Source organism: Poecile atricapillus, chromosome 24 (assembly GCF_030490865.1).
Source record: "Poecile atricapillus isolate bPoeAtr1 chromosome 24, bPoeAtr1.hap1, whole genome shotgun sequence".
Classification (NCBI taxonomy): domain Eukaryota; kingdom Metazoa; phylum Chordata; class Aves; order Passeriformes; family Paridae; genus Poecile; species Poecile atricapillus.
Genome location: NC_081272.1, coordinates 901,941 through 917,500, shown reverse-complemented (window position 1 = coordinate 917,500; position 15,560 = coordinate 901,941). Strand labels below are relative to the sequence as shown.

The 15,560-nt window shown below is 56.5% G+C and overlaps 1 protein-coding gene across 1 annotated transcript in view; it reads left to right on the top strand.

Annotated features, from left to right (window-relative positions):
- NKAIN1 (sodium/potassium transporting ATPase interacting 1) overlaps positions 1-10,218 on the top strand; it is a 26,662-nt gene extending 16,444 nt beyond the window's left edge. The window contains exons 2-7 of the mRNA XM_058856803.1: positions 2,376-2,513; positions 3,198-3,278; positions 4,564-4,761; positions 6,013-6,073; positions 8,552-8,633; positions 10,055-10,218. Of these exons, the coding sequence (XP_058712786.1) occupies positions 2,376-2,513; positions 3,198-3,278; positions 4,564-4,761; positions 6,013-6,073; positions 8,552-8,633; positions 10,055-10,064 (570 nt within the window). The 3' untranslated portion in view covers positions 10,065-10,218. The remainder of the gene's footprint in view (positions 1-2,375; positions 2,514-3,197; positions 3,279-4,563; positions 4,762-6,012; positions 6,074-8,551; positions 8,634-10,054) is intronic.
- The last annotated feature ends 5,342 nt before the right edge of the window (positions 10,219-15,560 follow it).

Below are 15,560 nucleotides of genomic sequence, written 5' to 3'. Positions count from 1 at the left end.
CAGTTTTGGGGTGTCGGATGAGGCTGGGGAGTTCTGGGGGAGCCAGGGCTGCGGTTTCTGAAGGGCGGGGTGTCCTGAAGGTCCCTCCCAGTGACACTGGACCCCCGAAGGGCCGGGATGATGCTCCGGGGGCTGGAGCAGAGCACTGAGCTGAGCCCCACAATCCCCGTGCAGGGGGCACCACACCCAGAGTGTCCCGCTGGAGATCGTGCCTCAGTTTCCCCAGCGGTGAAAGGCGTGGGGCTGGCCCTGGGACACCCCTGGGATGTCCTTGGAATGTCCTTGGGATGTCCTTGGGATGTCCCTGGGATGTCCTTGGGATGTCCTGGGGATGTCCTTGGGAGACCCCTGGATGTCCTTGGGATGTCCCTGGGATGTCCCTGGGATGTCCTTGGGATGTCCTTGGGATGTCCCTGGGATGTCCTTGGGATGTCCTTGGGGTGTCCCTGGGATGTCCTTGGGATGTCCTTGGGATGCCCCTGGGATGTCCTTGGGAGGCCCCTGGGATGTCCTTGGGATGTCCTTGGGATGTCCTTGGGATGTCCCTGGCATGTTCTTGGGATGTTCTTGGGATGTCCTTGGGATGTCCTTGGGATGCCCCTGGGACACCCCTGGGATGCCCTTGGGAGGCCCCTGGATGTCCCTGGGATGTCCCTGGGATGTCCCTGGGATGTCCTTGGTGGCCAGCGGGAGCTGTGGAGCTGCTGCCTCTGTGCTGTCCCCGTCCAGCCCCATCCCACCAGGATGGAACCAACCGAGCTCTGCTCTTCCCAGGGAGGGAAAAGCTGGAATAACGCTGGACCTGCTGGGGGGGCTCCAGCAGAGCAATTCCCAATCCAGGGCAATTGGCAGCCTCTGCTCATCCGTGGGGAAATGGGATCTTTTATCCCCAATTTTGCCTCTTGAGGATGGAGAAGGGTTTGGTTCAAGCAGGGCCTGCCCAGCTTCTCCTCTTCCAGGCTGGAATTAAGGAGCCACGCTCCATGGATGCCCTCAGAGGCTTCTCCCAGCCCCATCCCTCAGCTTGGAGCATCCCTGGTACCCAAAACTCCCCCCAGCTCCCTCTGAGCAGCTCTGCCGACAGCCCCCAGATGGATGGGTGGCCATAAAAGCCCGGGCACGGCGCTCCCTGTGTCATTTATTATTTACATTCCTCAATTTAGGAGATTTACAGCCCGGCTGTGAGTATTTCCAGAGGCTGTTTCCTCAGAGAGTTTAAACAGCAGGGAAGTGAATGAAGTCTCGGTGCAAACAGCCTTGTCCCGGCCCCACGGATCCAGGGGCTGCTGCTCCGCGGATTTCCATCGCCTTCAATCGGAATCGAGGTCCTGCTGGCACTGATCCAGCAGGTCCCACCCCAGGGAGAGGGTGGGAGATGGGAAATCACAGTCCCAGGGTGGAGCTGGGCTAAAATCGGTGGGAATTGGAGCCCTGACAAAGGAAATTCCACGAGTACTTGGAGTTTTATGGTTGGGGAAACTGAGGCACGGTTGGTGGATTCACATCCTCGGGAAAAACTCAGGCAGGGGCTTTCCCCACCTCATTAATTCCCCAATAATTAGAGGGGGATGCTGCCTGGGACCCCCATGGCTGTCCCCTGACTCCAGATCCCTTTGGGAGCTGCTGGTGAACGGAGGGGGGATGCAAAGCCCTTCCTTCCTGAGGTTTTCAGGATAAACTCCCCCTTTCTCCGGCAGGAAATTGGGGAATGGGGCCGTGGGGAGCACGGGGGGCCCTGGAGCTCTCAGGGTGAATCTGGGGCACCTCAAAGAGCGACAGGACAGGGCTGAGTAAGACAAATGGAAAGAAATTCGGAGTTTCCAAGTGCTGCCGACCTGTCCCTGCACCCTCAAGTTCCCTAAAACTTCCTTAAAAGTTCCCTAAAAAAATACGGACTCATCCAAAATCCTCATTTTTTAACTTAAACCCGTCGCTGAATATCCCAGAGTTCCCACCTCGCCTTTGCTGGCCCCTTCCTCGGGGCTAATCCTGTAATTAGGAGTAATCGAGCCCGAGGCGGCAGCGAGCGGAGCCAGAAATCGGCGCTGGGATCAGGGCGGGATCCTGGCGGGGGATTTATCCTGGATTACAGATGGTGATCCCGACGGATCCAGAGAGGATGGGCAGGAAATCAAAATCCGGCAGCTGGAGGCTTTTCCCATCATAAATCATCCTCCGGGATGCCCGAGTGATGGGGAAACTGAGGCACGGAGGGTGATGTGGGGTTACAGCTCCTCGCATTCCCCTTTTTGCTCCCAATGTCCCCGGTTACCCCTGTCCTGCCGGCGGCTGCATCTCACGGCCATTCCAGCCCATTATCCAGGGAATTCCCGGCATTTTCCAGCCGCGTTTTCCCTTCCCCGGCTCTGTTCCAGGTCGCGGCGCTGGAGAGGCAGATCTTTGATTTCCTGGGATACCAGTGGGCCCCCATCCTGGCCAACTTCCTGCACATCATGGCCGTGATTTTGGGGATTTTTGGGACGGTCCAGTACAGATCCAGATACCTCATGATGGTGGGTACCGCCCTGGGGGGCGCGGGGGGCTCAGCCCGGGGACAGAGGAGCTGCGGCTGCTCCATCCCCGCAGGTGCCCAATGCCGGGAGCGGCACCGTGGGAGCTTCGGGATGAGCTCTAAGGTCCCTCCTGCCCCAAAACTGGGATTTTATGATTCCACCAGCACCCCAAAGCTGTGATTTTATGATTCCATGAGCACCCCAAAACTGTGGTTTTGTTTCCACGAGCGCCCCAAAGCTGTGGTTTTATTCCACAAGCACCCCAAATCTGTGATTTTATGATTCCACGACCACCCCAAAGCTGTGATTTTATTCCACGAGTGCCCCAGATCTGTGGTTTTGTTTCCACGAGCTCCCCAAAGCTGTGATTTTGTTTCCATGAGCACCCCAGATCTGTAACTTTGTTTCCACGAGTGCCCCAAATCTGTGATTTTATGTTTCCACGAGTCCCCCAAATCTGTGATTTTATGATTCCACAAGCCCCCCAAAGCTGTGGTTTTGTTTCCACAAGCCCCCCAGATCTGTGATTTTATGTTTCCATGAGAGCCCCAAATCTGTGATTTTATGATTCCATGAGCGCCCCAAAGCTGTGGTTTTGTTTCCACGAGCCCCCCAGATCTGTGGTTTTATGTTTCCATGCTCTCGGGGCGCTGCGGGGGCTCCATGCGCTGTCTCCTCTCGCAGTACGCCGTGTGGTTGGTGCTGTGGGTCGGCTGGAACGCCTTCATCATCTGCTTCTACCTGGAGGTCGGGCGCTTGTCACAGGTACCGCCCTCACCTTCCTCTCCTCCTCTTCCTCCCTGCATCCTCCATCCTCCATCCCTCAATCCCTCCATCCTCCTCCTCCTCCCTGCATCCTCCATCCTCCATCCTCCATCCCTCCATCCTCCATCCTCCATCCCTCCATCCCTCCATCCTCCTCCTCCTCCCTGCATCCTCCATCCTCCATCCTCCATCCCTCCATCCCTCCATCCCTCCATCCCTCCATCCTCCTCCTCCTCCCTGCATCCTCCATCCCTCCATCCCTCCATCCTCCTCCTCCTCCTCCTCCCTGCATCCTCCATCCTCCATCCTCCATCCCTCCATCCCTCCATCCCTCTATCCCTCCATCCTCCTCCTCCTCCTCCATCCTCCATCCTCCTCCTCCTCCTCCCTGCATCCTCCATCCCTCCATCCTCCTCCCTCCATCCTCCATCCTCCATCCCTCCATCCTCCTCCTCCTCCTCCCGCTGTCCCCCGAGCCCGCAGGTGACAGGAGCTCTGTGTCACCCCTCCTGTCACCCCCGCACCCCCCGGTGTCCCCAGCAGCAGCACGGGAGGGAACCCCACAGCCCGGAGCTGCTCCCTGGGGGTGATGGAGATCCCCTGCTCAGATCATCCCTGCCGTGGGGAAACCCATTCTGTTGGGAAGGCAGAATCAGAAAGGAATTATAAAATGACTCCTCAGCCAGAGAAGTTAAGGAAGAGACACAAATGAAAGCACGGTTTGAATAATTCAAAGAATCCGGGCTGGTATGCCAGAACACATTCTGTCCCCCAATAAAACTGAGACCCCTCTCCCCAGCCTTATAAAGAAAAGTCTGAAGGACCCCTGAGATAAAAATATGACTAAATAATAACTAAAAATGTGCAAAAGCAGCGATTTCTATAGGTCACACACCAGTGTAACTGTATTAGTATACTTAGAAAGATTGGTTAGTGAAGGATTAGAATATTTAAATATATAACTTATATAAGTAATTGTAAAGGAGAGCTCAGCCTCTTTTCCTGGCTCTCTCACTTCTCTTCTGTTTCTCTCTTTCTTGAGTCCTAAACTCGTGTATTTATATTTTACCCCCTGTTGTATTGTTCCCTCTGAGCCTGCTTTGAGCTCTATCTGCTGGCTCTCAGCAGGGCTCTGAACCCTGAAATAAACTCCTGACACCAAACTCGGCTCTAGAGGTCTCTGCCGTGCCCCAGACCATCTCTCACACCATTCCCTGTCCAACCCTCCTGCCGAGAGCCTCGGACCCACCGCCTGTGCTTCCTCCTCCTCCTCCTCCTCCTGCAGGACCGAGACTTCATCATGACCTTCAACACGTCCCTGCACCGCTCGTGGTGGATGGAGAACGGCCCTGGCTGCCTGGTGACCCCGGTGCTCAACTCGCAGCTGGCCCCCGAGGACCACCACGTTATCACGGTCAGCGGCTGCCTGCTGGACTATCAGTACATCGAGGTGCTGAGCAGCGCCACGCAGATCTTCCTGGCGGTGAGGGACCTCTCCCCCCGGGACCGGGAGCGGGGTCCGGCTGGAGGGGTCCCCATCGCACGATTCTGTCACCCCAGGGGTGCTGCCCGCCCCGAAACTCGTCAGGCTGAGGGTTGGATGCTGCGGGGAGGGAGGAATCGCTCGCTGGGAGGGATGTCCCCCCCGTGTCGGTGACTGTCACCCCTGTGGGGGGGTGGCAGAGGAGCAGAGCTGCGGGCAGAGCTCCCTAAAACAGAGCAACTGAGTCCCCAGAGGGGCTTCCAGCCCTGTGGGGTGCTCAGAATCCCCTGTGGGGGGCTCAGAACTCCCTGTGGGGTGCTCAGAATCCCTGTGGGGTGCTCAGAACCCCTTGTGGGGTGCTCAGAACCCCCTGTGGGGTGCTCAGAACCCCCTGTGGGGTGCTCAGAACCCCTGTGGGGTGCTCAGAATCCCCTGTGGGGTGCTCAGAACCCCTGTGGGGTGCTCAGAACCCCCTGTGGGGGGCTCAGAACCCCTGTGGGGTGCTCAGAACCCCCTGTGGGGGGCTCAGAATCCCCTGTGGGGGGCTCAGAATCCCCTGTGGGGTGCTCAGAACCCCTGTGGGGTGCTCAGAATCCCCTGTGGGGGGCTCAGAACCCCCTGTGGGGTGCTCAGAACCCCCTGTGGGGTGCTCAGAACCCCTGTGGGGTGCCAGCCTTGGCCCCCTCCCGTCTGCAGCTGAGTCCATCCAACCCTGCTGCACCCCAAACTGCACCAGGATGGGTTCTGGCTGCTCCCAGTGCCCCCAGTTCATTCCCAGTGCACCCCCAAGTTCATTCCCAGTGCCCCCAGTTCCCTCCCAGCACCCCCAGTTCACTCCCAGTGCACCTCCAGTTCACTCCCAGTGCCCCCAGTTCACTCCCAGTGCCCCCATTTCGCTCCCAGCACCCCCAGTTCACTCCCAGCACCCCCAGTGCACCCCCAGTTCACTCCCAGTGCCCCCCCAGTTCCCTCCCAGCGCCCCCAGTTCATTCCTAATGCCCCCAATTCACTCCCAGTTCCCTCCCAGAGCCCCCGGTTCACCCCCAGTTCACTCCCAGCACCCCCAGTTCACTCCCAGTGCACCCCCAGTTCACTCCCAGCACCCCCAGTTCACTCCCAGTGCCCCCAGTTCACCCCCAGTGCCCCCCCAGTTCCCTCCCAGCCCCCCAGCCGTGTCCCCAGTGTCACCGTGCCAGCTGTGCTCCCCATGTCCCCATAACCAGCCTCTCCCTGCCCGCTGTTTCTCCCCAGCTCTTCGGCTTCGTCTACGCCTGCTACGTCAGCAAAGTGTTCCTGGAGGAGGAGGACAGCTGTGAGTGCCTGGGGGGGACAGGGGAACGGTGACCTCGGCTGTCCCTGGGGGGGACAGGGGCACGGTGACCTCGGCTGTCCCTGGGGGGGACAGGGGGCACGGTGACCTCGGGGGGCTCTGGGGGGGACAGGGGCACGGTGACCTCGGCTGTCCCGGGGGGGGACAGGGGCACGGTGACCTCGGCTGTCCCTGGGGGCTCTGGGGGGGACAGGGGCACGGTGACCTCGGCTGTCCCCGGGGGGCTCTGGGGAAGCAGTACCTGGGTCCCAGGGAGCTGAAATAAATCCCTTTAGTTGGGTTTTCCCTCATTTTCCCATGTCTGGTGAGACAGAGGTGCTGGGGTGTGATGGGGAACACGTCACCGGCCTCTGCCCTGGACAGCTGCCCTTGGCCCAAACCCTAACCCTAAACCCGAACCTTAAACCCTAAACCCTAACTGTAAACCCTAAACCTTAACCCTTAACCCTAAACTCTAACCCTAAACCCTAACCTTAAACCCTAAACCCTAACTGTAAACCCTAAACCCAAACCCTACCCCCTAAACCCTAACCCTAAACCCAAACCCTAAACCCTAAACCTTAACCCTTAACCCTAAACCTTAACCCTAAACCCTAACCCTAACCCTGCCTCTCCTCTTGACAGCTGCTCTTGACCCTAACCCCTAACCTCTAAACCTTAAACCCTAAACCCTAACCCTAACCCTAACCCCCAACCCCTAACCCCTAACCCCTAACCCCTAACCCCTAACCCCTAACCCCTAACCCCCAACCCCTAACCCCTAACCCCTAACCCCTAACCCCTAACCCCTAAACCCAAACCCTAACCCCTAACCCCTAACCCTTAACCCCTAGCCCCTAAACCCTAAACTCTAACAGCCTCCCACTGCCAGGATTTCACCCAAAACAGGAGGGAAGCAGCGTTTTAGGAGAAGTGAGGGATAACTTTTATCCAACCTGTACTTTTCCTGATCTGATCCCCGCACGCACCCTCGGGAAGCGGCCCCAATTAACCAGGTGGTCGAGGCTGTGGCTGTGCAAGAGCATTAAAAGCTCATTTGCTGTTAATTAATTCCCACCAGATGGCAGATCCCAGCAGGGCTGTGCCACAACCCCGGGATGCGCTCCTTGTGCGGGATCAGCCTTGGGATCAGAGTTGGATCAGTGTTGGATCAGCACCAGGATCAGTGTTGGGATCAGTGTTGGGATCAGTGCTGGGATCAGTGTTGGGATCAGTGTTGGATCAGCACCAGGATCAGTGTTGGGATCAGTGTTGGATCAGTGCTGGGATCAGTGTTGGGATCAGTGTTGGATCAGCACCAGGATCAGTGTTGGGATCAGTGTTGGGATCAGTGTTGGATCAGCACCAGGATCAGTGTTGGGATCAGTGTTGGGATCAGTGTTGGGATCAGTGTTGGATCAGTGTTGGGATCAGCCTTGGGATCAGCACCAGGATCAGCATTGGGATCAGCACTGGGATCAGCGTTGGGATCAGTGTTGGGATCAGCACTGGGATCAGCGTTGGGATCAGTGTTGGGATCAGCACTGGGATCAGCGTTGGGATCAGTGTTGGGATCAGTGTTGGGATCAGTGTTGGGATCAGTGTTGGGATCAGCACTGGGATCAGCGTTGGGATCAGTGTTGGGATCAGTGTTGGGATCAGTGTTGGGATCAGTGTTGGGATCAGCACTGGGATCAGCGTTGGGATCAGTGTTGGGATCAGTGTTGGGATCAGTGTTGGATCAGTGTTGGGATCAGTGTTGGGATCAGTGTTGGGATCAGTGTTGGATCAGTGTTGGGATCAGTGTCGGGATCAGTGTTGGATCAGTGTTGGGATCAGTGTTGGATCAGTGTTGGGATCAGTGTTGGGATCAGTGTTGGATCAGCGTTGGGATCAGTGTTGGATCAGTGTTGGGATCAGTGTTGGATCAGTGTTGGGATCACTGTTGGGATCAGTGTTGGGATCAGTGTTGGGATCACTGTTGGGATCAGCACCAGGATCAGTGCTGGGATCAGTGTTGGGATCAGTGTTGGATCAGTGTTGGGATCAGCATTGGGATCAGTGTTGGGATCAGCACCAGGATCAGTGTTGGGATCAGTGTTGGGATCAGCACCAGGATCAGTGTTGGGATCAGCACCAGGATCAGTGTTGGGATCAGTGTTGGGATCAGCACCAGGATCAGTGTTGGGATCAGCACCAGGATCAGTGTTGGGATCAGTGTTGGGATCAGCGTTGGGATCAGTGTCGGTATCAGTGTTGGGATCTGCATTGGGATCTGCCATGGGATCAGTGTTGGGATCAGTGTTGGATCAGCACCAGGATCAGTGTTGGGATCAGCACCAGGATCAGTGTTGGGATCAGCGTTGGGATCAGTGTTGGGATCAGCACCAGGATCAGTGTTGGGATCAGTGTCAGATCAGTGTTGGGGATCCCCCTGCTGCCCTTCCCAGCTCACCCCACTGCTCTCCCGGCTCTCCCCAGTTGATTTCATCGGCGGCTTTGACTCCTACGGGTACCAGGCCCCACAGAAGACGTCGCACCTGCAGCTGCAGCCGCTCTACACGTGAGTGTTGGGGCTGCTGGGGGCTGCAGGACCCTCTGGGCGCTCCCAGCTCCGATCTGGGGCTGTGCAGGAGCCGGGAGCTCCGGGGAGGATCCTGCTGCTCTTCTGCTGGGTTGTGTTTGCTGTTTCCCCTGGCCGGTGCCCGGGGGAGCAGCAGCTCCTCTCCAGATAAGCGCAGCCGCCTCCTCCTCCCTCTCCTTTCCCCATTAAACCCGACTCGATAAACGCTCCAGCGAGATAAGGCCCGCAAATCTAAAGGGATTAACCTCGCTGCCAAAAATTCATTATATTTTCAGCCTTGTATGCAAATTCAAGGGCAGGCGATGCCATTAGGGCTGGGGAGGGGACAAATCCATCTGTGACAGTGCTGGGCCCTCCCTGGGGACACTGATGGGTCCCGGGGGTGGAGGGGAGCACCCGTGGGTGCTGTGCCCCCCTGGGAGCCCCGGCTGTGGGTGGGACCCAGGTGGGGACACGGATGGTGGCATCGGCACTTCCCGGTGCCAGCAGCCACGTCCTGGGGGTTACTGAGCTGTTCTCCCCCCACCAGGGGTGTCCCACGGATGGGACAGGTCCCCTGTGTCCCTTCAGCCCTGCCTGGGTGGGCAGAGGGACAGGGGACCCCATCCCGACCCCCGTGTCCTCCCCCAGGGGCACAGGGGGTGCCAGGGGGGCACTGTGGGATCAGCCCAGCTGTGTCCCCAGTCCCAGCAGTGTCCCCAATCCCAGCAGTGTCCCCAGTCCCAGCAGTGTCCCCCCAGTCCCAGCCGTGTCCCCAGTCCCAGCCATGTCCCCCCAATCCCAGCAGTGTCCCCCCAGTCCCAGCCGTGTCCCCAGTCCCAGCCATGTCCCCCCAGTCCCATCCGTGTCCCCCCAATCCCAGTCATGTCCCCCCAGTCCCAGCCGTGTCCCCAGTCCCAGCCATGTCCCCAGTCCCATCCGTGTCCCCCCAATCCCAGCCATGTCCCCAGTCCCAGCCATGTCCCCCCAATCCCAGCAGTGTCCCCCCAGTCCCAGCCATGTCCCCCCAGTCCCAGCCGTGTCCCCCCAGTCCCATCCGTGTCCCCAGTCCCAGCCATGTCCCCAGTCCCAGCCGTGTCCCCCCAGTCCCAGCCGTGTCCCCCCAGTCCCAGCCATGTCCCCAGTCCCAGCCGTGTCCCCCCAGTCCCAGCCATGTCCCCCCAGTCCCATCCGTGTCCCCCCAGTCCCAGCCGTGTCCCCCCATGTCCAGCCGTGTCCCCAGTCCCATCCGTGTCCCCAGTCCCAGCAGTGTCCCGATGGGAGGGGACAGCAGCCCCGCTCCCCAGCCCGGCCCCAGCCGCTCTGTGACATTTTTGGGGGTGGCAGGAGAGCAGTGACCCCACGGGGGGGTCCCTGTCCCCCCTGGCCGTGTGGGACTCTCCCGTTTCCCTGTTTTCCAGCTCCGGATAACCGGGATCCAGCGGCGCCAGGACCCCCGGAGCCCCCGCGGGCGCTGCCACCACCCCCGGTGCGCGGGGCCAGCACGGCGAGCCCGGTCCCCTCCTGCCTCCTGCCCCCGGAACATTCCAGAAACAGCGCCGGGAGCTGCTCCTCCATCCCCCGGAGCCCGCAGGGGCTGTGGCACCCCCGGCTCGGGGACACGGGGACACCGGGGACACCGGGGACACGCGGGGACACCGGGGAGGTGCCAGCGCTCACAGGACACCGCTGGCTTCTTTCTCCCGGCCTGGCTTTTCCTTGGAGCCCGGGACAGGGGACAGGGGACAGGGGACAGGGGACAGGGGACAGGCGGGCACCGGGAGCAGCTCCGTGGGGCTGGGACATTTTCCTGGAACTCTGCCCCTGCCTCCAGGAGCCGGGATTTTGCTCCCAGCAGGAATTTCCCAGCCCCTCCACACCTGAACGAAGCAGCAGTGAGGGGGCTCGCTCTGGGATGCTCCGAGGAGTTGGATCCACCCATCAGCATCGCCTCGATCCCCGAATTTGGGGCCATGGGGGGGACACACAGGACCCCGAAATCCCCCTGCACCTTCCCCCCTCCCCGTTTTGGGGGCCTTTCTCCGACGCTGTCGAGGCACAGCCCCTTCCCGGCTGTTGGAACGGACCTGATGAATGTTTTGGGTTGCTTTGGGATTTATTTTCAATCATCTCTTTGGGTTTTTATTTAATTTTGAAGTGCCTGAGTAGACTCTGGCTGAGCCGGGCCCCCCTCCCAAGGCTGACACCGTGCCTTCAGCACCCCCGGGACCCCCCAGGACCCCCCAAAACCTCGCCCAGGGCTGGGGGTTCCTCCCCCCGTCCCCCGTGGGGGGCTCGGTGCCGAATCCATCCGTCAGCTCCAGCGGCACAGGGACACCGGCACGAGGGGAAGGATTTTGGGAGGCGGCTCGGGCAGGGCTTGCTTTGCAGAAGGAAGAGCAGCTGGCAAGGAAAAGCCTTGGAAGGAACTGGAAGGGGAAAGGAAGGAGTTTCCTGAAGTGTCCAACCTCCCCGCCACCTCCTCGCTCCCCTTTCCGCGGGATGCGGCTCCTCCAGGATCCCGGGATCCGAATCCCGGCCCGCTCCCCTGGGAGCTGAGCATTTCGGATGGATTTCACCTCCCGGGCGTTTCTCCTCCAGCGCCAGGGGAGTTTTTTACACCCTGGAATGGATTTTTGGCCCTTCCCAGCAGGGAGCCGTGGAAGCGCCACCTCCGGGAGCTGGGACGGGCTGAGCCTCCCGCCGCCTCCAGCCTAGCTGCCAACTCTACAGGCAATAATTTCTCCACCCTTTGCCCCTCTTTTTTCCAAGGAAAACCATGTTTATTTTCAGGCGGCCATCCCCCTCATCCTCCAGAACATTTCCCCATCCCCAAGCCCCAGGCCCAGCAGCATCTTTGGGGTTTATTTTCCTCTCCACTGACCTGGACAGGCAGACTCTGCCCTGCTCCCAGCCCTTCCCAAACGCAGCCGGGAGCAGCAGGAAGAGCTCGCTGGAATTACAGCTCCTGGGAAGAGCCTCCCTCCCTTGGGCTCCGCAGGAGCCGGGCACGGCGCTCCGGGACCTTGGGTGTTTCTGTTCCGTTGGCTTGGTTTTCTATGAGCCCGTCTTTGTAACGTGAACCGAGGATTTCTTTTCTATTCTGTAATTATAAAAGTCAAAGGAAAGTTTCAGCGGGTGCTGTTCTGCTTCGGGGCTCCTCCCCTTCCCTGGGCCCTTGGGGTGATTAAAGGTGGGGGTGGCTTTTTGCCATTATTTTTTTTTAAGTTTTTTTCCTTTCTTTTTCCCTTCCTTAGCGCTGCCACCTCCCTCGTCAGGGCTCTGAAACCCCCGATCTCCCCAGCTTATATCATGGGATGGTTTGGGTGGGAAGGGATCCTAAAGCTCACAGCCCCTGTCCCTTCCTTGTCCCCTCCCCTGTCCCTGTCCCCTCTCACAGCTCCTCGTCCCTGTCCCTGTCTCCTGTCCCTGTCCCCTGTCCCTGTCCCATCCCTGTCTCTGTCCCTGTCCTTGTCCCTTGTCCCTTGTCCCCTATCCCTGTGCCTGTTCCTGTCCCTGTCCCATCCCTGTCTCTGTCCCTGTCCTTGTCCCTGTCCCCTCCCACAGCTCCTGTCCCCTCCCCTATCCCCATCCCCATCCCTGTCCCTGTCCCTGTCCCTGTCCTGTCCCTGTCCCATCCCTGTCTCTGTCCCTGTCCTTGTCCCTGTCCCCTCCCACAGCTCCTGTCCCCTCCCCTGTCCCCATCCCCATCCCTGTCCCTGTCCCTGTCCCTGTCCTGTCCCTGTCCCTGTCCCTGTCCCATCCCTGTCCCATCCCTGTCCCTGTCCCTGTCCCTGTCCCCGTCCCATCCCTGTCCCATCCCTGTCCCTGTCCCATCCCTGTCCCATCCCTGTCCCATCCCTGTCCCTGTCCCTGTCCCATTCCTGTCCCCTCCCTGTCCCTGTCCCTGTCCCATTCCTGTCCCCATCCCTGTCCCTGTCCCTGTCCCCTCCCTGTCCCTGTCCCCTCCCTGTCCTGTCCCTGTCCCTGTCCCCTCCCTGTCCCTGTCCCATCCCTGTCCCCATCCCTGTCCCCTCCCTGTCCCTGTCCCCTCCCTGCCATTGCGGTGTCCCAGCAGCTCCGGGGCAGAGCCGAGGAGCTCCAGCCCGGCTGTAAACAGGAAGGGCAGCAAGAAAAACGAGCTGATTTTCCTCATCCCCAAGAAACGGCCGAGGAGCAACAAAGGATGAATTTTCCGTCCCGCAGGCGCCGGACCCCGGCGAGTCACAGATGTTGAGGAGTAAAAAAGCCGCTTTCAGAGCCTCCAACAAAGGCATAGAGACGCTTTTGAGGGGCTCCGAGATGTGCGGAGGCAGCTGGGCGCTCCCAGGTGTGCCGGGATGCCAGGGGAGCACGGGGGGATGGAGCCGGGAGGAGTTTCCCTTCGCCCGGGGGCGAGCTCGGGGTTTGGTGCTTCCCGAGCAAGCTGGGATGGTTCTCCAGGGCTCCAGGGGGGATGTGACAACCCCAGGGACACCCCACTAAAACCACATCACCTGTGACATGAGCCCAAAATCCGGCCCTCCAGCCCTAGAGAGATCCTGTCCGTGCTCCAACCATCCCTGGTCCCTGCTGGAAGGTGACACAGGAGTTCACCCATGGATGTGACAATGCCAAGGACCCTGCTAATAACACATGACCCGTGACATAAGCCCAAAATCCAGCCCTTCAGCCCTAAAGAAATTCTCTCTGTGCTCCAACCACCACTGGTCCCCTCTGGAAGGTGACACACATGGATTGGGAGCTCACCCATGGGTGTGACAACCCCAAGGACACCCCAGTAAAACCACATCACCCATGGCATGAACCCAAAATCCAGCCCTAGAGAAATCATGTCTGTGCTCCAACCATCCCTGGTCCCTGCTGGAAGGTGGGTGGGAGCTCACCCATGGGTGTGACAATGCCAAGAACCCTGCTGAAACCACATTACCCATGACATGAACCCAAAATCCAGCCCTAGAGAGATCCTGTCCGTGCTCCAGCCACCCCTGGTCCCTGCTGGAAGGTGACACAGGAGCTCACCCATGGATGTGACAACCCCAAGGACCCTGCTAAAAACACATCACCCGTGACATGAACCCAAAATCCACCCCAAGAGAATTCCTGTCCGTGCTCCGGCCATCCCTGGTCCCTGCTGGAAGGTGGGTGGGAGCTCACCCATGGATGTGACAACCCCAAGGACACCCCACTAAAACCACATCACCCTTAACATGAACCCAAAATCCGGCCCTAGAGAAATCCTGTCCGTGCTCCAACCACCCCTGGTCCCCTCTGGAAGGTGACACAGGAGCTCACCCATGGGTGTGACAATGCCAAGAACCCTGCTGAAACCACATTACCCATGACATGAACCCAAAATCCAGCCCTAGAGAGATCCTGTCCGTGCTCCAACCACCCCTGGTCCCCTCTGGAAGGTGACACACATGGATTGGGTGCTCACCCATGGGTGTCACCCTGCCCTGGTGACACCCCCAGGCTTTCCCTGCCGGCCGTGCTGCAGCCACAGGCACCAGCACAGCTTTTCACTCCATGGAGCTCTCTAGAGCTGTATAAAATGTATTTTATATCGTTTATTATAGTTTATTGTCTTGTAAATATGTATACTATATAGTTTTATGTAGTTTTTATATAGTTTATATAATTTTATATATGAAAATATAAGTATAAATATAAGTATAAATATAAGTATTAATATAAATATAAGTATATGTATAGTATATAGTTTTATGTAGTTTTTATGTAGTTTATATAGTTTTCTATTTGAAAAGATAAATATAAATATAAATATAAATATAAATATAAATATAAATATAAATATAAATATAAATAAATATATGTATAAATACATGTATAAATATATGTATAAATATAAGGTAAATATAAATAAATAAAATATAAATATAATTTATCTAGGTAAATAAATATAAGTTTTATAAATAAAATATAAGTTAAATATAAAGTAAATAGTAAAAAGTAAATATAAATGTAAATGTAAGTATAAATATAAATTAAATATAAATGTAATATTAATATATGAATGTAATATATAAATGTAATATACAAATATAAATATAAAATATATAAATGTAAATACATATATAAATAAAATATAAATATACACATAAAGAGGCATATAAATATAAATATACATATAAATATATAAATATATAAAAATATAAATACACAAATATAAATATAAATATAATATAAAATATAAGTACAAATATATAAATATATAAATATAAATAAATATATAAAAATATATAAAAATAAAAAATAAAAAATAAAAATAAAAATAAAAATAAAAATAAAAATAAAAATAAATATAAATATAAATATAAATATAAATATTAATATTAATATAAATATAAATATAAATATAAATATAAATATTAATATAAATATAAATATAAATATAAATATAATTCTGTGTTCTCCTGGCCCATCACTCCCCAGGATGAGCAGCCAGGACGCCCTCGCTGGGGCACAGCCGTGTCCTGCCCGGGTCCTGCGCTGGATCCAGCCCCAACCCCGCCGGGTTTGTCCCGGGAAGGGTCGGGCCAGGATGGACGGAGGCACCAGGGAGCTGTGGGAGCTCTGGGGCTCTGAGCCAGCGATGATGGAGGTGTTCAGTGCCCAGGGATATTCCACAGGAATCTCTGACTGAAGGAAAGGATCCTGTGCTCTGCTCCAGCCCAGCTCGCTGCTGGAGGTGCTGAGAAAAAAGAGGAAGAGCGACTTTTTGTAAAGATAGAGAGTGCAAGAACAAAGGGGAATGGTTTTACACTGAGAGAGATCCAGATTAGATACTGGGAGGAAATTCTTCCCCGGGAGGGTGGGGAGGGGCTGGGCTGGAATTGCCAGAGCAGCTGTGGCTGTCCCTGGATCCCTGGCAGTGCCCAAGGCCAGGCTGGACATTGGGGCTGG